Raw genomic sequence first — 23,409 nt, 5'->3', positions numbered from 1 at the left:
AAAATTTAGATTGCCCAGAGTTAACTGAAGTAAGTCTTAATTCTCAAAAAGCTGGTAAAGAAACAAATGATAAAAAAAAAAAAGAAAGAAAGAAAGAAAGAAAGAAAGAAAGAAAATCTTTATCTGACAGTGAATCTACTAATAGCAAATCAAAGAAAAGAGATGCTGCTGACAAACCAAGAGGCTCTGCTAGGGGTCTTGATCTTGAATGCATAATTGATGCCACAGACAGCAGTGGAGAACTAATGTTTCTCATAAAATGGAAGGATTCAGATGAGGCAGACTTAATGCTGGCAAAAGAGGAAAACATGAGGTATCCTCAGATTGCAATTGCCTTCTATGAAGACAGACTAACTTGGCATTCTTGACAGAAGATGAAGCCCAATAATTGTTTACATTGCTTTTTATACATATTTGTATAGAAATAAAATCTGGATCTTGTTTGTTTTTATTTATTAGTATGAAGAATAACTACATTCTAATAGAAATCAGGCTTGATATAGTTGTTTTGAAGCAGTAGTATTGGGGGAGTTGTTAGGGTTTTGGGGTGCTTTTAGTTTTTGTTTTTTGGGTTTTTTTGTTTTGTTGTTTTTTTGTTTTTTGTTTTTGTTTTTGTTTTTGTTTTTTTGCATCAGTATCACTGGCTACCTTGAACAAATAAAGGCTTTCTGTAGTTGCTTCATTTATCAGAAAAGAAAACAAACAATTGATACTATGGTACATTATGTCCTCTGCATTAGAGAACAGCTTTTCTAAATGTGGGAAAAATGTCCATAGTCATTACTGAATCAGAACTTGTGTTTAACTCATATATGCTTAAGGAAGCAAAATGAAACAAAACAAAGTTCAGTGGCTGAAAGATTTCAAATGGAATCCAGAGGTCGCTCCAGAGGGCATTCTTATGCGCTATATAGATATCCCTTTTTAATTTTTAGTGTATTGGGATAGCTAGAAGGAAATACCTGAAACTGTCAAACTGCAACCTAGTAGCCTTGATTCTTGAAGACAACTGCATAACTATGCAGCTTACATGGTGTGACTGTGTGATTGTGAAAACTTTGTGGCTCACACTCCCTTTATCCAGTGTATGGACAGATGAGTAGAAAAACGGGAAGAAAAATTAAATGAAAAAACTGGGATGGGAGGGGGAGATGCAATGCTTTGAGTGTTCTTTTTTACTTTTATTTTTATTCTTATTTTTATTCTTTTTGGAGTAAGGAAAATGTTCAAAAATTGATTGGGGTGATGAATGCATTCAAAAATTGATTGGGGTGATGAATGCACAACTACATGATGGCACTGTGAACAGTTGATTGTACACTGTGGATGACTGTATGGTATGTGAATATATCTCAACAAAACTGAATTTAAAATTTAAAAAAAAATTTATTACACAAAAAAACACAAACAAACAAACAAAAAACTCTGAGAGGGAGATCTACCACAACCAACAATCTCTGCACCACCCCCACCCCCCATATGAGAAAACAAGGAAAATACTGTTGTTTTCATTAGCCAAGCAAGGCTTAGTTAAATGGGCATTTAAAGGTTCTTTCTAGAGAGCTTTCCTTCATGGAAATCCCTGTACTGTATTGAAATGCTTCAGGCATTTTCAATTGTCAGCACTGACCCAGGCAAGTTAAAATAGGTCTGAGAGACAAAGTAAGGAATCAAGTGAAGGATATAATTCCCTAAAGGGACTATCTTCCCCAAGAAAAGAAGAGGCAGGGCCCAGCTCAAGTGGTAAGTGGCAGCCTTCCATCAGAGAATTCAGACTCCTGGGGTGGGAGAGCAGACACAAAGTGCTGTATTGACTAAAAAGGTCATGATTCATGGAAACCTAATCAGATGGTTAAAGATGTTGCAGTTCAGGACCTGTTGGAATAAGTGGGTAAAGACTTTTGTAATCTAAACTATTGACCTGCATGTTTTTCCTTTACCTCTAATGCATTCCTTCCATGTAGGCTCAATCTTTTCAGTATTTTGGTAACTGTTTTAGCAGAAGCCAGGAAAAAAAAATAATTTCATCATAATCAGAAGGTTATCCAATTGTATGTTGCTTAATTTATTGTAAATACTGGTGAACAGTGATCAACAGTTTTGTATTCCAAAAATAATAATTTTTATTATTTATTTGAGTTCTGTTTTATAATGTATAAAATATATATTTCATACTTATCTTGCTGCTTACTGTTATGTATATTTCACTTTTACGATTTTAAAATAAACTTTTAAAAAAGATTTACAAAGATGGTGGTGTAGGGAGGTGTGAAATTTAGTTAGTCATCTAGAGCAGCTAGTAAATAGCCAGGAACTATTTGGAACAACTATCTGAGGACATCAGAGACTGGACACACATCGTACACCAGTTTGGAGTGGATGGAATGGCCAAGATCTCAGCACAGAACTATAAGTAAAGCCCCTGCAGAAGCTGGTGTCCCTCCCCGACTGCCACAGCAGGCTGACTTGGAACACTCCCCTGTGGGAAAAAGAAGCAGTCTCTACTAGGAGCAAGGGAACATAGCTCAACAGAGCTCCAATTGCATTTTTAATTAACAAATTTGGACTACTTGAATACAAGCTATGAGCACAGATAAAACCAGAGCAAGCAGGAAAGGAATGCTGAGGTCTCTCCCAGCAGAGAAGAGGCGGAGCTGAAGGAAAGAAAAACATAACAAAATAAATGACTACAGAGGCTTTTGGAGTCAGTTGGGCTCACAATACTGTAAAAGGGCTGTGCCCCAAGAAAAGGGGCAGACAGAGCCAGGAACCAACTCCAACTCTTGACTGGAGAAACATGGGGTCTGGTTTGTTTGTTTTTCTCATTTTAAACTACTCTAAGTAGCTCATTAGAGAAAGCTTCAGGCATTTTCAATTGTCAGCACTGACCCAGGCAAGTTAAAATAGGTCTGAGAGACAAAGTAAGGAATCAAGTGAAGGATATAATTCCCTAAAGGGACTATCTTCCCCAAGAAAAGAAGAGGCAGGGCCCAGTTCAAGTGGTAAGTGGCAGCCTTCCATCAGAGAATTCAGACTCCTGGGGTGCAAGAGCAGAAACAAAGTAAGCCCTCCCTCAGCCTCACCTCCTGTCACAACCATGCCCCTGGCAGAGTCAGGGTCTACTGAGAATTAAAGGCACCACACCTCTTTACATTGCTGGGGAGCTGCAAGCTGACAGATGCCATCTGCTGGGCAGGATAAGAAAAGCACAGAGCATAGAGGCCTCACAGGAAAGCCTGACAACCTTCTGGATCTCATCCTTAGGGAAACTTGATACTGACTACACCCTCTTCCTGTGACATGGGCCTATCTAGTCTGGGAAAATCTGACTGGGGTCAATCATATCTGGGTACACTCTCCTCAAACAAACAAACAAACAAACAAAACAAAAAACAAACAAAAAAACAATGTTCCATATAGGCAAGGCAAGTATCAGAATAAAAAGAACTGAAAATTTCTGATCAGTTAAACAGAAGCTATGCTAGAGATCTAGAATAAGTTGAACTGAACACCAAAGAACAGATAGAAAACAAATCCAACCAACAAGAAAACCCTAGGTAAGAGAGTAAAAATGACCTCTAGAATAAACTAATCAAGGAAATCAGATGCCTAGACACCAGCAAAAATTACGAGTCACACTAGGAAGAAAAAACATGTGGCCCAGTCAGAGAAACAAATCAAATGAGATACAGGAGTTGAAACAATCAATTAAAGATGTTCAAACAAAGATGTTAAATCAATTCAAAAATCAAATCAATGAGTTGAGGGAAGATACGGCAAAAGAGATGAAGGACATGAAGATGACACTGGGCAAACATAAGGAAAAACTTGAAAGTTTGAAAAAAAATGGCAGAACTTATGGGAATGAAAGGCACAAAAGAAGACATGAAAAACACAATGGAGACTTACAATAGCAGATAGGAAGAGGCACGAAATATTTTAGTGAACTAGAGGACAGGACATCTGAAATCCCATGCACAAAAGAACAGATAGGGAAAAGAATAGAAAAATATGAGCAGGGTCTCAGGGAACTGAAAGACAACATGAAGAGGACAAATATATGTGTCATAGGTGTCCCAGAAAGAAAAGAGAAGGGAAAATGGACAGAAAGAATAATGGAGGAAATAATCACTGAAAATTTCCCATCTATTATGAAAGACATAAAATTACAGATCTAAGAAGTGCAGAGTACCCCAAACAGAACAGATCTGAATAAAGCTACACCAAGACACTTATTGATCAGATTGTCAAATGTCAAAGACAAAGAGAATTCTGAAAGCAGCATGAGAAAAGCAATCCATCACATACAGCAGAAGCTTGATGAGACTATGTGTGGACTTCTCAGTAGAAACCATGGAGGCAAGGCGGCGGTGGTATGATACATTTAAGATACTGAAAAACACTGCCAAGCAAGAATTCTATATCCGGCAAAGGTGTCCTTCAAAAATGTGGGAAAGTTTAAAATATTGTCAGAGAAACAGACACTGAGAGAGTTTGTGAACAAGAGATCTGCTCTACAAGAAATACTAAAGGAGGTACTACAGGCAGACAGGAAAAGACAGGAGAGAGAGGTTTAGAGAATAGCACAGAAATGAAGACCATCAGTAAGGGTAAAAAGTGAGAGAAGTTATAAGACAGAACAAAGTCATGAAGCTTATAACAACATGGATGAAACTTGAGGACATTACGTTGAGAGAAATTAGCCAGAAACAAAAGGATAAACACTCTATGGTCTCACTGATAGGAATTAACATTAATGAGTGACTTTCGAAGTTAAAATAGAGGACACAGGTTATCAGGAGATAGAGGGTAGAGATTGGGCATTTGATGCTGAAGTAGTAAAGAATGTTCAACAGGACTGATTGTATAGATCCAGAAATGGATAGCACAATACTGTGTGGTGGTAGCACAATACTGTAAGTACAATGAACAAAGCTGAGAATATGGATGGAAGAGGTGTGTTAGGAGCATGTACAATATGAGAAGGAAAGATAAAAGATAAGGACTGGTACTGTATAACTTAGCAAAACCTAGAGTGGACAATGATGGTGAGTAAATATACAGATATAAGAATGTTTTTACATGAAGGAAAACAAATGAATGTCAACATTGTAAGGTGTTGAAATGGGATGGTATATGGAAAAATACAATCAATGCAAATTAGAGTGTATAGTTAACAGTGACATTTAATATACTTCCATGAAATGTAACAAAGGCAATATACAAAAGCTAAATGTCAATAAGAGGGGAATATAAATAAGGGAGGGGTATGGGATTCTTGGTGGTGGTGGTGTTTCTCCTTTTTATTTTATGTTTCATTTTTTTTTTCCTCTTCTTTCTTTGCGGAAGAAATGGAAACATCCTCATATAGATTGTCGTGATAAATGCATAACTATGTGATTATACCAGGAACCATGGATTGTATGGTGTGTGAATAAAACTGTTTAAAAAATAAACAGAAAGATGTAAGTGCTGGAGAAAATGTGGAGAGAGAGATACATATTCACTGTTGATAGGGAAGTAGAATGGTGCAGCCCAGCAGGACAGCATGTGGTGGTTCCACAGGAAATCAAGTATAGGGTTGCCACATGTTATCAGGTATATACTTGGAAGAACTGAAAGCAGGGACACAAATGGACATTTGCACACTGGTATTTATGGCAGTAGTATCTGCAATTTGCAATGGATGGAGATGGCCTCAGGGTACATCGACTGATGAATGGAAGGGCAAACTATGGTGTTTGCATAATGGAATATAGAGCGGTCGCAAGAAGGAATGAAGACATGAGGCATGCAACTAGGTGAATGAACTCTGAGAGCAGTATGCTGAGTGAAATAAGCCAGAAACAAAAAGACTAATTTTAATGTGTCACTAATATGGACTAAATATAATATGCAAACTCTGAGAATTGAATTTGAGAGCATAGATTATCAGGGGAAGGCTTATTGTAAAGGTTCGAAGCCCTTACAGTAGTCAGATCTATTCCTGAGTTGTTATGGTTATTTCTAAATTCTGAGTTGCGAGACAATTTTGTGTATAACCTAGTCATTTCCTGGAACTTTGGGTATCAGTGTGACATCTGAGACTCAGAGGTAAAGCTCTATAGCTATGAAAGTCAGCATTACCCTATACAGCAACTGTTAAAAAAGCTGAAAAAGATATCAATTAAGGATATGAATCAAACTATCTGGTTAGGACTAAAGCAAATCAGACTAAAGCATAAAGGACAACAATAACTGTTTTAAAACTTCAACTTCTGTGTGAGACCAAAGGAAGAGATGTTTATTTGGTGCAAAATTTATATTTTCTGTAGCACACTATCTAATTTAACTTGTCTGGTTAGTTTATTCGAACACCATAATTACTTGAATAGGGAGTGAGATCTTGTTGGTTTGTACAGATTAGTTTGATGCCCTGTCACATCCCAGAGTAATTTGGGCAGAGAATAAAAAAGTATTTGCAAAGTGCCCTTGAAGGCCTGGGAAAAAATGTGGAAATATTAAATTTCCCACCTAGGGAATTTCTGACACTCTCACAAGCATTGGGAACTACCAATTTAACAGGCCAAGCCCTTGATCTTGGGATTTGCCCTTATGATACTTATTTCCACAAAGGAGAAGCTAAAGCTACTTATAATTATGCCTAAGAGTCACCCCCAGAGACCTCATCTGTTGTTTAGAAGTGGCCTCTCTCTCTAAGCCAACTCTGCAGGTAAACTCACCTGCCCCCCCTATGTGGGACATGACTCCCAGGGGTGTAAATCTCTATGGCAACATGGGACATAATTCCCAGGGATGAGCCTGGCCCTGGCATTGTGGGATTTAGAAAGCCTTCTTGGACCAAAAGGGGGAAGATAAACGAGACAAAACAGAGTTTCAGTGGCAATGAGATTTCAAATAGAGTCGGGAGATTATTCTGGAAGTTATTCTTATGCATTATATAGATATTCCTTTGTAGTTTTTCATGTATCAGAATAGCTAGAAGGAAATACCTGAAACTACTGAACTGTAATCCAGTAGCCTTGATTCTTGGAGAAGACTGTTTAACTATATAGCTTTTACAGTCCAACTGTGTGATGGTGAAAACCTTGTAACTGACACTCCCTTTATCCAGTGTATGAAAGATGAATAAGAAAACAAAGACAAAAAATAAATAAATAATGGGGGGGATAAAGGGTATGGGATGTTTTGGGTGTTTTTTTGTTTTTTTTTTTTTTTAATTTTAATTTTTATTCTTCTTTTTATTTTTATTTTTTGGATTAATGAAAATGTTCTAAAAATTGATTGTGGTGATGAATGCACAACTATATGATGATACCATGAACCACTGATTGTACACTTTGCACGATTATGTGGTATGTGAATATATCTCAGTAAATTGCATTAAAACTGAAAAAAAAAAAAAAAAAAACCGATTTACCAGGAAATGATAAGAAAATTTAGTATTACTCAAATTGAAATAAAATCTCCTTATGCTTACTCTCCCTCCCATTTCCTCAAAAACCAAATTAACCCAAGGGAATGTAATCCCTTAGTCTTAGTCAAAAATAAGAAGGCAAAGAAATAATTTATGATTCTTCAACACCTAGACATAAAGATTCTCTAGTCATTATCTTGCTGATGACCAACTCAAAACAGAAAAAAAGTTCTAAGTTATGATCACATTTAGTTTGGAAGTTTAGATGAAATTCATTTTGGTCCACTCCTTATCTCAACATGTGAAAATTAAATTTCTTCCTACCTTGATTTAACAATCTCTTTCTCATATATATCTTCAATGACCTGTTAACAAACATATAAAAAATATTTAATAAACAACTTTTTTTCAGACCATAAATTGATGCTTTTCAATTTCTGAGTTCATATAAAATAAATTGGCTTAAGAAAATTATCAAGTATTACTGCTATTGAAACAACACCTAAGAGACTCAAAAAATAACCCAATTATATTACTTCAAATGTGAAATAACAGAAAGCAAAGGAGGAAAAAAAGATAAATAATAAAATATATGCACATAAAAACAGTCTTGCAAAGTATTAAAATGATGAGTTTGCAAGTGCCAAAAGATGGAAACAATCCAAGTGTTCATCAACAGATGAGTGTATAAACAAAATGTGGTATATATATACGATGGAATATTATACAGCAGGAAGAAGGAATGAGGTCCTGAAGCATAAGACAACATAGTTTAACATTGAGGACATACTGCTGAGAGAAATAAGTCAGGCATAAAGGACAGGTGTTGTATGATTTCACTAATATGAACTAAGTAGAATATGTAAACTCAGAGTTTTAAAATGTAGGATATTGGGTACCTAAAGGTACACAGAAGCTAGAGAAGGTTACCTAATATACACAGAATTTTTAATTACGTTGAACTTAAATGTTTGGGAATGGATGTAGGTGAGGGTAGCTCATTATCGGGATTATAAGTAATAGTGCTGTATTGTAGGTGGATTTGAAAGGGGTTGTTTAGAGTCATGTACGTCAATGATTAACACTACAAATATAAAGAAGATCTTGCATGAACTACTACGAATGTATGACGCTTGTACAAGGAGTTAATAATAGAGTGGTATATGAGGAAAAATTACTATTGCAAACTATGGACTACAATCAAGAGTAATACCTTAATATTCTTTCATCAACAGTAATAGGTGTACCACACCAATACTAGGGATCAATAATAGGAGGTGATAAGTGATATAGAGTGCTTGGGGTTTTCTTTCTTTGTGTGTCTATCTGATATTTTTCTTTATGGAGCAATGAAAATGGTCTAAAATTGAGTGAGATGATGACTGTACAACTCAGTGATGATACGGTGAGACACTGATTATATACTTTGAATGGAATACATGGTATGTGAATATACTTCATCAAAATATGGAGATTAAAAAAAGATGTGTTTGTCACATTTTTAGGAAAAATAAAAATTCACAAGCTCAGGATATGTTTAAAAATGTAGTTTTAAAGTGTATAAATGTTATCAGACTCCATCTAAGAGCCCTAAGAATGTGCTTTCAAAAGCCAGAAAGAAAATAAAAGTGTGAAGACATACAGAAGCAAATACTAATCATTTCATCCTGTTATGCAAATGCATAGGATAAAGTCTCAGAACTTCCATTCATTTGAATTAGGGTATGTAGAAGGAGAATACTTAAGGAATTGAGGCTCTGGAATTGCAAGCCTGGTTCAAACCATCCACCAACATTGATGATGGCTAGAACTCTTGTCCAAGTGCCTGACCTCTCAATTTCCCAATCCACAACATGGATCTAATAATGAAAACTACTCCACAGAGTTGCTGTAAATAGATAACACATGTAATGAACGTGCAAGGCCTGACACATAATGAGCCTTCAATAATAGCCTTCAGTCATAGCAGTAGAAGTAATAATAGTGCTAGTGAGAACAGTAATTAAAAAAACCTACTATAAGACTATGAAGTGCTTTATCATGGTACAATATATTATTATTTGATGGTATACTATGTCTTTTAACCTCCGGTGTGGGTAACAACATTGGTAAATGGGAAAGTTTTAGTAATGGAAGGTGGTGAGGGTACTGCAATATTGTGAATATGATTAATTCCATCAAATGGTATGCTCGGGAATGGTTGAGATGGGAAAGTTTATGTTGATTATATGTTCCAACATTAAAAAAAGAAAGAGCAGCTAAAGAGACAATAACAATTAAATGCAATCACATGATCCTGGATAGGATCTGGCAAGGAAAGAGAAAAGGCTCAAAAGAATAAATGATTAAAAAAAAAAAAAAAACGAATATAGACTGTAAGCTTTATATCAATGTTAAATTTCTTACACTTGGTAACTGGACTTAAGGAGATTGCTTACAGTGAATGTCCTTATTCTTAGGAAATGTACATGGCAGCATTAAGTGTTCAAAGATCATGATGTATAAACCTATATTCACGTGTTCAGAAAATGGACTGATGAACAGATAGATGGATAGAATAATACAGCAAATGTGGCAAGGTGTTGAAATTGGTGGATCTGGGTATCTGGGGAGGAAGTGAGTAGGAGTTTGTTAGAATTCTCTGTATGAGGTTTGTGTTATTTTTTTAACTGCTCTGTGGGTTTAGAAGTATTTTCAAAATAAGTGAAAAAAATATGTATGGATAAATGAAACATAGATGCTCAAATAATGCAAGAAATTTTGGGGTAAGAAGTTCAGTTTTACCAAGGGTACCAAAAGAATCACAATTTAATTCATAATGGCAGAACTTAAAGCGCATTTTCATTATTTGTTTCCTGACATGAAATATGTCAACAACATCTGTTACATTTAAAGACATCTCTTCAGGAACCTGTTCTAATGAGAATTAATACTATGGTTACAAGTTTTTCTTTTCCTTTTTAAATTGCTTCAAGTGAACTATAAGTTCATCCCTTATTTAATATTACTGGTCATCTAATCTCCCACACTAAACAACACCTACTCCTTTCACCATGATTACAGACTTTCATCTCCAGTTCATCAACCGAAAAGTACAAGGGAAACAACAGATTCTATCTTAAATGAACTGTCAAAAACTTACACAAAAATGTCTATATATTTACAAAGATGTTCACTAAATGGTCATTTATAATAATAAATTAAAAACAATCTAAGAATCTATAAACAGGAAAATGGTTAAATAAATTATATACACACACATTCTGAAAAAGCCTAAAGGAAATACAACAGAAACAAAATTATAGTAAATGTATTTCTGAGTAATGATTTTTGTTTTTTTATGTGTAACTTCTATATTTTTTTAAATTTTCTGACACGAGGAATTATTAGTTTTGAGAATCAGAAAATGGCATTTTTAACTTTTAAAAAAATTATAGATATATATGTTTCCACAATTCAAAAAAAGTATGGAAAGCTTTTGTTGTATTAACTCTTGAAAATAGATATAAAGATAGCATCTGCTCACAAAGTATGTTGCAAACAAAAAATACTTACCTTTATGTCAAAAGGTGATTTTTTCTTGATGTGAGGAGCCCAGTATTTACATGCTAACTGTGAAGTAAACAGTATAAACAGTAAGTCACAGATTCATATCACTGTAGAGCTGGAAGATAGATCAATTACTGACAAGCTGTTTCTCAAGAGGGCACTACTAGAACCAGGGGATAGAGTAATTCTTCCTTCTGAGGGTACTGTAAGGGCAAGCAGGCCATTTAGCAAACTTGGTACCAACCCACTAAAAGCCAGTAGTGCTCTATACTGCTCCTCCACCCCCAAATCTCATTTAACATGGCATAATATAATATTATTTTTATGGTATGCTATATTGCCTTTTACTTGCTCAAAGTATATTTCTCAAATAAATGTTTGTGGATGGTAAATGAAGTAATGAAGCAAGCAAGTCTTGTTCAATCTAGATGAAATTTTCTGTCATTGCTTTTCTTTTTATACAAATTCAAACTAAAGAATTTTAAAAAAACATACTTTTACAATTGCCCCAGGAAAACAATACAGCCCAGTTAATAACCATGAACTCAAACATCTTCAGCATAGTGAAAAGGAAATCCACATTCAGAAAGTTTAAGTGAGCTGCCCAAGATTAGTTAACAGTTGAGCTAGTATTCAAAACTAGATTCAAAATCTTCATGAATGTTGATTTGCAAAATAATAAACCTTTAAATGATTAATGCACACACCACCACAAACGTAAACAAAACCTAAGAAATAGCTGTAGTCTATCAGCTGGTTATTATAAGAAAATAAAGGAGTTGGTTATCTTATATTTCAGCAAATTAGGTTTTACTTGGAAAATACATAAACAAAATCTAAAAAATAGTTGTAGTCTATCAGCTCGTTATTATAAGAAAATAAAGGAGTTGGTATCTTATATTTCAGTAAATTATGTTTTACTTGGAAAATACTTAGACTTTATAATATTCAAGAAACAACATAATCTTACTAATTTTATTTTATAAACTAAACCCCAATCTCTTAAAAACTGGAAAATTCTGGTAATTACAAAGATTCATTAATCTATTTTTAAAAAGGTGAATCTGCCCAGTATCTGGCACATTAGAGGCACTCATATAATATCTGAGAAATGAACAGATAAATGAAGTAACATCTGAAATGTTACCTCTTCTGTGAGGCTTTCCTCAACCCAACTTGATGGTAATAATCACTTCTTCCTTCTCTTCATTTTGTAGATAACTCTTCAAAGGTTTTATCTTTCTATAATTATTTAGCTGCTTATCTATCTTTCCTGCCTGCTGCAGTAAAACGTTTAAGAAATAGGATCTATGTCTTGTTTGTTTCTATACCTCAGCACACTTAAATAGTCTTCCAAGTAGCTCAGCCAACAGCCCTGAGGAGAAACCTCTCAAAAACATTACAGTAACTATCTGCATAATGACATTTTCCCAAATTACCAATCACTCTCCAACCCAACAGAAAATCCTCACCTTGCTCCCAATTATTCTATGAAGTCCTCATTTCCTCATTCTGCCCTCTATGGGCATCATACAAATTCAGTCATTTCCACACTCATACCCTTAAGAAAAGTGAGTCCGACTTTTTTCATGGATTCAGGGACTTCTAAATATGTAAGCCTGGTCCTCTGATCCAAAATTGCCAGATTAATGATCTAGCAAACACCTATTGAGCATCTAACAGGTCTCTTTTCTCTTCCTGAGTTTCTCTTTTTCCTTGGGGACTCATACCACTACCTCCAGGACAAAGCCCCTTTCACACCCCCTAGTCTCATGGAGAACAAAAACTCTTTCTACTCTTCACTTTAGTACAGCTATGACAGCATATATTTTTTCAAAATAAACTTTACCGAGAGACAAAAAGGAAATAAAGATACAGTGGCATAAAAAATGTGAGGTCACAAAGTTCAAATCTCTGATTGTCTTAAACCAAATTTTAAACTCTCCACCTCAATCACTCAATAAATAATTAAAAATTATTCTCTGTCCAGGTATGCCAGGTATTGGAAATTAAATTTTAAAAAAAGAAGAAAAACCTAAGTCCAAATTGTCCACTCTACCAGAAAACCCATTCACCCACCTTCCTATTTATATTTCAAAGTCCATTTCAAACAGCACTTCCTGAATGAGACCCTCCCCAAAATTCTTTCCTTGGACAAATGTAATTATTTTAAATTCAGTTCTCAAAGCTATTCCCTTAGTGACTTCTTCGAGTCTCTTCATGTCTCCTTTCACAGACTGTGAACTCCCTGAAGACAAGGATCACGTCTCATTCATCTCTGCAGTCTAGAGGAAGCCAAAACACTATCCTGGCAAGTATTAGACATTAATCATGACCCAAGATTGCTGAGGAACTTCATTTCTCCCACTACATCTTAACTGTTCTGGTATATTTGTTCATTAATTTACTCATTCTTTCATTCAACAAACACTTACTCAGCATGTGATATGCACCAAGTGCAATGCTGGGTCCTGGGAGTACAATGGGGAATAAAACAGGTATGATCCCTAGCCTCAGAGCTCACAATCTAATAGGTGATACAATAAATGTTATATGTTTACTGGTAACATTTTCTAGGACAAGTCATTCAGTCCTATAGTTTTAAATATCATCTATGTGTCAATAATTCCCAAATTTATATTCAAGCCCAGATCCTGCCAATGTGCTCTAGACCACTAAACCTTCTCCCCCAGTCTTCTCCATCCCAGTAAATGTGAAAACCATTCACCTAGCTGTTCAACTGATTTGTTTCTTTCCCCCACCCTTCCACAACCAATCAACATCAAGTACTACTGCTCTAGGTTCAGAATGTCACCTCAAAGAGGCCTTCCTGACTGCTGGATCCACTCATAAGGCTGCACTCCAGTCATCATCACAACCCCTTGTTTCATTTTCTTTATAGCACTTATCACTGTCTGACTCATCTCTCTAAAACGTAAGCTCCACAATCGCAGGAACCTAATAAACAACTTTTACCACACACACACACAAAATGTAGGTGTATGGGAAAAGGGGGGTCTTATCTAGTTTAAGTTGTCAGGAATAGCCTCTTGAAAGTAGTGTTTAAAAGATGAGAATGAACTAATCAACTAAAGGAAGGTGGTGGAAAAAGGAAGATTCCAAGTAGAGGGAACAATGTTGAAAGGCCAGGAGCTGAAAGATCAAATGGCACATTCAGACAGTGCAGTTCAATATGGCTAAGGCACAAGGTTAGAAAGGGAGAGTGGAAAGAGAGGAAACTGAAGATATAAAGTACAGGCAGATCACAAAGCATTTTGAAGGATTCCAGTCATTATCCTAAGGACAATCAGAACTCCGAAGATTTTAAGGAGGCAGATGATACGATCAAATTTACACCTGTGTAAAATCACTTTGACAGCATTACGAAGAATGAGTTGGAGACGAGCAAGAGGAAAAAAAAGAAAACAATTTAGGGTGCCTTTTTGGTCCAGGCGGGAAACAATGGCAGCCTGGTTTAGGGTGATAGCAGTAAAGATATAGAAACGTAGACAGATTTAAGAGATTTTTAGAATTTGGAAATGTGAGGGGTAAGGGAAAAGGGGGGACTCAAAATGATTCCTAGGCTTCTGCCTTTGGAAATCCGCTGAGACAAGGAATTGAGAAAAAAGAAGCGGGGACGGGGGTTGGGGGTGGGGGCGCGGAAATAGCCATGCTTCTGCCTAAGCCACTTAAACTCTTACCCTGTTCCCATTGCTGCAGGAGCATTGCTACAGACTACGAAACTGTTTCCCTATGCAAAACCAACGGTGGCTCACAATGCAACACAATAAACAGGTTATAAATGAACACTCTCAGACAGCAGAACCAGTATTTTCATAGATAGATCTACTGGGGGGAGGTGACTTGTCAGATTCTCTCCACTCTGCTCTAAAATCCAGGTTATTCTTCAGCAGGAAAAAGACTATTCCTCTCTCAAGACTCAATCCACCATCACCTCTGCTGCAATTTCCCTGCCAATCCCAGATTGATTGAGGTGTTCTCTGAATCCATTGCTTCTGCGACCAACTCCAAAACATCAAAGTTCACATGGTAGTTTTCTTTTCGTGTGTCTGTCTTCCCTGAACCATGATACTGAAGGGCAGGATGGCCTCTTTTACCGTGGTATCCCCAGGACCTAGCACAGTGGCTCGCACACAGCAGATACACAGTGAACACTCGAGTGAATGAACGGATGCGTTCTGGGAGCTCCCAGTCCCCAGAAAATTGCCCAATCTCACCCCCCAGCCTCGGGGCCTTGGCGGCCTCACTCCTTCACACACACGTCAGACTCGCCCCGAACTCACCTGGGTCACGAACTCGGCGTTGATCTGGGACACCGTAGGGGCCACGATTTTCTTGGGCTGCGCAGGGGCCGTCATGGCAGCACTCTGCCTCTCTTGGAGGAAACAAAAGGACCGCCCAGGCAACGGTGAGCCCAGGACACTTCCCCTAACCCGCGGCTGCCTAACACCCAGATGCGGGACTCGGACGGTCGGAATAGCCTCAGTTTTTACGGTCCTAGCCGGAACGCGTAAAGCAGATGTCTGTTCCCCGGAAGCGGAACCGAAAGGGGCCGGAAGTCAATGCAGGCGTTGGGTCTAAGCTAGAGAACCAAGGGTTTGGACGTCCCTACCTCTGCCCCCTAGCGGGCAATACAGAGAATACACCCAGCTTGTCGAGTTGCAGTCATAGGGAGAGAGCAGGCTAGTGGTGTGGTGGTGTTTGGGTGGGAGTTCTCCTTGTTAGAGGGTCTGGGGGCGGGGGCAGCAGCGTTCTTTTATCCCTAAAGAACGCTGCAGTGGGAAAAACATAGACTGGTAATCTGTTGACTAGGTTTGTCTGTTTTAATTAGCCTGTTGGCTTGGTTTTAAGTATTTGTTTTTAATAGCTTTATGGAGCATAAATTGGTATACAATAAACTGTATATAGAGTTTAAAAATGGATACCTTTTTGACGTGTGCATACATATGTGAAACGAGCACCTCAGTTAAGTAAATGAACATACCCAAGGCCCCTAAATGTTTCCTCCTGCCCCTTGGCAATCCCTCCCGTCTACTCCCACTTACCCATTACCAGGCAATCTCTGATCTGCCTCTGTCGCTATAGATGTGTAAATTAATCTACTTTTTCTAGAATTTCATATAAATGAAATCATACAGTATAAATCCTTTTCATCTTGCTTTTTCACTGTGATGGTTAAGTTCATATGTCAAGTCAGCTAGATTATGATGTCCAGTTGTTTGGTCAAGCAAGCACTGCCCTTATTGTAACTATGAGGATATTTCATTGATTTAAATAATCAGTAAGTTGATTACATCTCTGGCTGATTACATTGATAATCAACTGAGGAGACTGCCTTCAACAACGGGAAGAGTCTTACACAATCAGCTGAAGGCCTTAAAAGGAGAAGTGATGATTTCAGCAGTTAGAAGAAAGAATTTCTATCTCTACTTCAGCCAGCCAGCTTCTTCTGGGGAATTCACTGAAAACCTTCATCAGAGTCTCCAGCTTGTGGCTTGCCCTGAAGAATTTGGACTTGCCTATACCTACAGTTGCATGAGATAATTATAAAAATCTGTTGGTTCTGTTTCCCTTGAGAATCTTAATACATTCACTCAGCTTAACTTGAGATTCATCCATGTTGCTGCAATTGTCAGTAGTTCATTTCTTTATATTGCTGACTAATGTTCCATTGTAGGGATATACCACAGTCCGCTTATCAGTTTATCTGGTGATGAACATTTGGATTATTTCCAGTTTGGGGACATTACAAATAAAGCTGCCTTGAGCATTTATATGTGAGTATTTATGTGAGAATATATTTCCTTTTCTCTGGAGTAAATAACTAGGAGTGGAATGACTGGATCATATGGTCCTACCATATGTTTTTAACTTTTTAAGAACCTGCTAGTTTTCCAAAGTGGTTGAACCATTTTACACTCATACCAACAACATGTGAAAGCTCCACCAACACTTGGTGTGGTCAGTCTTTTTAATTTTAACTATTCTAATAGGTGTATAATCACATCTCATTGTGGCTTTAATTTTCATTTTTCTAATAACTAATGATGTTACGCATCTTTTCATGTGCTTATTCTCTGTCTTAGCTTGTCAGATTGCTATGACAAATAATGGGTTGGCTTAACAACAGGAATTTATTGACTCATGGATTTAGAGACTAGGAGTCCAGAATCAAGGCACTGGCAAGACCATACTTTCTTCCTGAAGTCTGTAACATTCAGTTGCTGGTTTGCTGCAATCCTTGGGGTATCTTGGCTTGCGTCTCTGCCTCCCATCACATGGTCATCTCTTTCTTCTGTGTCTGATCTTGCAGTTTCTGCTGACTTAGGGCTTCTGGTTCCACCTATGTTTCTCTGACTTCATTTTATAAGGCCTCCAGTAATAGGGATTAAAGCCCACCCTGATTCAAATGGACTACACGATAACTAAAAATAATATCTTCAAAAAGTCCTATTCACAATGGTTTTGCACCTACAATCTTGCAGGTAAGTTTTAAGAACATGTCTTTTGTCAGGGTACACAATTCACTCTATTACATTCGCTATCCAGAAATGTGGAATGTGTTTGTGTTTTTTTCTGGGTTCTAGAGGCCAAGCTCACCAGGATCAATCCCAAAACACTTAGTTTACTGACAGACGGAGGAGATGTGTAAATCATGGTTTCTTCCCTTCAGTCTACTGGGGAGATAATTCAAGTGTAAAAAAGAAAAATAGTGTCCTCTATTAGTCATTGACACTTTGTGACTCACATTTATGAAGCATTTAGAAAATAAGAAAATAATGAAGCACCTTTCCAAGTCCACTGAGGCCTCATACAGTTGTTTAAAAGTGAGTGGCAGCTGTTAGTCAAGCCCATGAAGTGTTGTTATTCAATCTATAATCATATGAGGCTAAAAATGTCTAATACAGAATGAACATGAAGGGCAATGTGTTATAGTAACAACACAGATTCTGAAGCTGGGTAAATCTGAGTTCAAATGCCAGCTGTGCCATTTATTAGCTTATGTAATATTGGGAGAAATAACTTAATATTTACTCTTAGAAGTTCAATTCCCCTGACTGTAAATTCCAACTAATAATAGTCATTTTTCAGGTGTTGGGAGAAATTAAAGCAAATGTGTTCAGAGTGTCTGGCATGGATGGGTGCTGAATATATAGTAATTGCTTTTTTGTTGGTTGGTTGACTGATTGGTTCGTTGGTTTAGGTCTGCAGATGTTGTAGTCTGGTGGCTGTTTAATGTCATGAAAATTATACATTTGGCAAGAGGGATAACTGAATATCCATAATATAAATAATTTATATTTTCTAACCACAATCAGCTACTTTTAATTTTATCCATTCTAGTAGGTATGTGTTCTAGTTTGCTAATGCTGCAGAATGCAAAACACCAGAGATGGATAGGCTTTTATAAAATGGGGGTTTATTTCGCTACACAGTTACAGTCTTAAGGCCACAAAGCGTCCAAGGCAACACATCAGCAACCGGGCACCTTCACCGGAGGATGGCCAATGGCCTCCGGAAAACCTCTGTTAGCTAGGAAGGCAGCTGGCATCTGCTCCAAAGCTCCGGCCTCAAAACGGCTTTCTCCCAGGATATTCCTTTCTAGCAAGCTTGCTTCTCTTCAAAACATCACTCCCAACTGCACTCTCTTTCCTCTTTGAGTCAGCTCATTTATATAGCTCCACCGATCAAGGCCCACCCCGAATGGGTGGGGCCATGCCTCCATGGGAACATCTCATCAAAATTATCTCCCACAGCTGGGTGGGGCACATTCCAAGCAAATCCAACCAGCACCAAAACTTCTGCCCCACACAAGACCACAAAGATAATGGCATTTGGGGGACACAATACACTCAAACCGGCACAGTATGTAATGGTATCTCTTTGTGGATTTAATTTGCATTTCCCTAATGACTAATGATATTGAGCATTTTTTCCTGTGCATTTTTGCTATCCATATATCTTCTTTGGGGATGTGTCTATTCAGATTGCTTTTGCCTATTTTTAATTGGATTGTTTGTTTTCTTATTATTGAGATAGGATGTACACCTCTACCATTCCCAAATCCATATGTAAATTAAGCATGTATCTCTAACAAATTCACCCTGAAAGAACACAATCAAGAAGTTTGTAACACTGTTGCCTCCAGAGAGAAGGAAATAGGGGGTGAGGGGCTATAGGAATAAGGGGAGATTTATTTTACATTTTTTTATCCTTTTTTAACTTGAATTTTGTAACATAGATTACCTTTTAAAAAATAAAGTTGTGAAAGATAAACAAAAAAGTATCTGTAGATACAGAGATTAAATGTGGAGTTCTTTTTATCCTCTATAGGCTGTATAGTTTGTTTATAGAGCTAGAAATAAAATTTGCACAAATGATCACAATTTTAAATGCAATAGATTTTGCATATATAATATCTATTAACAACTTATTTCCAAATATAGTGTCCATTAAACAGGAGGTAAAATAAGATTTTCTAAATGACTTTTATGATGTCTTGAAAGATAAAAAGGATTATGAAAAGCACAAACAGTGGAGATAGTATTTGTAGTATAGTTACAGCACAGATAAAGCCATGGAAGCAGGTCATGCTGGGAGAATGTTAGGAGTGAACAATAAGGCTTAATGTGTCAAAAGCTTTGAAAGTTAAAGAAAGGAAACTGTATTTATTATGGAAGGCAATGGGAAACCATTGACTGGAAGTCTAGTTTGGAAGATGATTTTTCAGTGGTATGTTAGACGGGTTGGAGTAGGTAACATAGGGATAGAAATGCCAGCTGGAAGACTATGTAAATCTGAGGCAAAAGTAAAAAGGCCTAAATATGAGTTCTGGCAGTAAGCATGAAGAGGCAGGAATAAATGTGGAAGATATTGAAAATATAAAGAGAAATCTACCCTAAGTAGTTAAAAGAATAGCTGATCCTTAAAGCACATAGAGAAGACAGAGGGTAGAGAATGTTTTCAAAGGAAAGATGATTCCTGTTATGGAGTGTGTCCCCCAAAAAGACACATGCAAATCCTAATCCCTGGTCCAGTGACTGTGACTTTATTTGAAAATAGTGTCTTTGAAGATATTATTGATTAAGATGAGTTCAAATTGGATTAGGGTGGGCCCTAATCCAATATGACTTGTGTCCTTAAAAGAAGGGCAGAATTGGACACAGAGTGACAGACAAAGGGGGAGAACACTATGTGACAACTGAGGCAGAGACTGAATGAAGCCCAAGGATTGCTGGCAACCACTAGAAAAGTCAGGAGAGAGGCACAGAACACACTCTTTTCTATAGATTTCAGAGTGTTATGGCCCTGTTGGTAACTTGAATTTGGACTGTTAGCTTTCAGAACTGAGACAATACATTTTTGTTGTTTTAAGCCATCTAGTTTGTGATACTTTGTTAGGGCAGCCCTAGGAAACTGATACTATTCCATTACATACAGAAATAGTCTGAGGTAGCAAGAGGTGATGACAAGCAGTTTATATGCCAGTTTATATATGCATTGAATTTATAATTTATCTCATGATTTTATGGCCAAAAGACAGGATATTTGGCCAATAATCTGCAAATCATATGTAGCTTTCTAGTGATCTATGTGAATGGTTCTAATGCATAATATCTAGGGGTTAATGGCACAATGCAGTGTTATTAGGTAATCTCGCTCCATTTCTTTTTCCTGTCTTTCTTTTTCTTTGTCTCTCTCTTGATCTTTTTTCATAGAATTTATTTTAGCTAAGTTTTTACTGATAAGTTTTGACATTCATAAAACTATAATATGGTTTTCCTTCCATTTTGCAAGATTTCTATAATGTGTTTTGCAAATAATGAAGGGATCAAAGAAAGAAACCAGAAAGTCAAGAAAGAAGACTTTCAAAAGGCAGGGTATTCAACAGTGTCAAATGCGTCGAAGAAATCCAAAAGGAAAAAAACTTCAAAAAGGACCATGAGATTTGTCAATTAGGATATCATTGGTGGCCAACTACCCAATAGTTGGAATTTTTGTTGTTGTTGTTGTAAGAAAAAGAAAATTGCATTCAAACAGGCTTAAACAATAAAGAAAAGGTATATATGTAAATAAATGAAAAGCCAAATTATAAGTTAGTCTTCAGGCACGGTTTGATAAGGCTTCCTGTGATTCTTTTGTTTTGCCCTCTTCTGCATGTTGACTTAATCCTCAGACTAGCATCCCTCATGGTACCAAAATGGCCACTGCAGTTATGGCCCTTTCTTCTACACACTCTTCAGCTTCCTTAGTCATTGAAATAACTACAAGGTTTCACTCTGATCAGATCAATTTAAGTAATGATACGCACTGACTGGCTTAGACCTGGGTTACCCATCCCTGAACAGGCATAAAGCCAAGCGAAATAAGAGTATTCTGAAGAACTTAGACCAATCAGGACCCATTGCTGGTGATGCAACTAGGGTCAGTCCTACCAAGACCACCTGGCTGATACACAGTGAAGGAGAGAAGGAATGGATGTTGTGGTTGCAGTCAACAACACCCACTACGATGGCTATGGAGAGCAGATCTCAAGGGGTGGTGGGGAAAACACCAGCTAAGGAAGGCCTAAGAAGTTAGTAAATGAAGAGGTAATGGGGACAGCAGATGTAAAATAAAAAAGGGAAAGAGTGGAATATGACCTATAGCTGGACTAACAGATTTGTTTGTCCCCACTCCCACCTTTTATTAAGCTAGGTGCAGAGGTCATCACTGATTGGCTATCCATTCCTTCTTCTTTCCAAACAGAACTTCAACTTTGATCAGGTGTCCACGTCACTTACATGCAACTTAAAAGAAAGTTGACCCCAGACCCCGCGACCCTGCTCTAGGTAATCCTAACTCCCTTGTCGGTGGTCAGTTCAGGGATGTGCCTGTGAACCAGTTCTAGCAAATGAGAGGAGTCTTTGGAGACTTCTGGGAAAGTTGTTTCGTACTCTTGTGGGGGAGTTTCTGGATCTCTCACACCGCCTCTACCATGAAGGAAGCAAGTGGTCTTGTCTGCAAACAATAGCATCCTAACCTCAGGGAAACAGTCTTAGGATCATGTTTTCACTGTGAAAGGCAGAGCAAATCTAAGGAATCAGTATCATTTCAGCTACATGATTCAACAACCCTAAAGCTTATCTAGTCACTGGATTTCAAGCCATGTAAACCAATAAAGGGCCTTATTGCTTAAGCAGTTTGAGTCAGGTATTCTCTCACTTGTAGCCCAAATCACCCATAACTGAATAGGGAGCAGATGGAACATTTTCAGGGAAAGGGAAAGGAACCAATGAAGTGGGGAAAACTAAGGGTGCCAGAAAAAAAAGCCTATTGATGAAGTTCTCAGAAGGGAAAAGAGGGTAAGGAAATGCCAGTCTCAAAAAGGTGGAGGAACATTATTATTCTGAGAAGGGGAGAAAGAGAAAAAGGGTAAAGATAAAGACATTTTGGGGTAAACAGGAGGGAAGTTTAGGGAGTTTGTGATGGATTGGCTTTGATCTCAACAAAGTAGAGGGCTAATTCACCCCGAGAGTGAAAGGATCTAAGTGATCTAAATGAAGTTGTAGATTTAAGAATTTAATAGGTTTGGAATAATTGCCTCATTCATTCATTTCTTCCTTCATAAATTCAGTATACTTTTGAAGACATAATATTTGCCTTTGTTTAAGCCCTCTGCATAAAACATAAAAAGATGCATGCTCTTGTTTTCCAGAAGCAGCCCTGTGGTTCTCAAACTGTAGTCTAACTACAGGAATAATTACATCACCTAGAACTTGATACAAATGCAAATTCTCAGGCCTAACCTGATATTAAATCAGAAACTGAGGCTGTGGGCCAGCAACCTATGCGTTTAACAATCCCTCTAGATGATTCCAATGCACACTAAAAATTGAAAACCATTGATCTATAGGATTCACAGTGACAGTGAATGTTGCTATGAACAAAAAGTAGTGGGAGTACAAGGGATAGAATGCCTGGGTAACTCTGTAAGGCTTCCAGAGGAAGTAGTATTTAACCTCATACTTAAATAAATGATAGAAGTTTGCCAATTTAGATGTAAAATATTATGTTCCATATTCCAGTTAGTAATACCATTCTACCATTTTTATTTCCAGTCAAGTTGCCTTTTCTCTTAGTGCTAACTGAATTCTAGCACTTAGCTCTAAGTGCAGTAGGAGAAATCTCAACAAGATGGGGATTAAGTGTTCACTCTTTCCTTGTATTTTCTGAAAAGCAGATATCACTCTGCATCATAAAAGTCTTGCAAATGTTATTTCTAACAAAGGGTCTTGTAAAATACCCAGACCTCAAAGATTGTTACTATGTCTTAAAAATGTCTATAATTCTAATTGGTTGCCTTTATAATCTGTAAATTGAAATCTATGTTTTCTGCAAGTCAGTTTTAAGCAAAAGAGAGTCATTGATTCTTCTATTTT

The 23,409-nt window shown here is 37.2% G+C and overlaps 1 protein-coding gene across 1 annotated transcript in view; it reads right to left on the bottom strand.

Moving 5' to 3' along the window:
* AQR (aquarius intron-binding spliceosomal factor) overlaps positions 1-15,524 on the bottom strand; it is a 133,330-nt gene extending 117,806 nt beyond the window's left edge. The window contains exons 1-3 of the mRNA XM_037834363.1: positions 15,271-15,524; positions 10,973-11,029; positions 7,742-7,782 (exon numbers count right to left, since the gene is read on the bottom strand). Coding sequence (XP_037690291.1) covers positions 7,742-7,782; positions 10,973-11,029; positions 15,271-15,345 — 173 coding nt within the window. The 5' untranslated portion in view covers positions 15,346-15,524. The remainder of the gene's footprint in view (positions 1-7,741; positions 7,783-10,972; positions 11,030-15,270) is intronic.
* Between the last annotated feature and the right edge of the window lie 7,885 nt (positions 15,525-23,409).

This window comes from Choloepus didactylus, chromosome 4 (genome assembly GCF_015220235.1).
Source record: "Choloepus didactylus isolate mChoDid1 chromosome 4, mChoDid1.pri, whole genome shotgun sequence".
NCBI lineage: Eukaryota > Metazoa > Chordata > Mammalia > Pilosa > Megalonychidae > Choloepus > Choloepus didactylus.
This window is presented reverse-complemented; position numbering and strand designations above follow the sequence as displayed.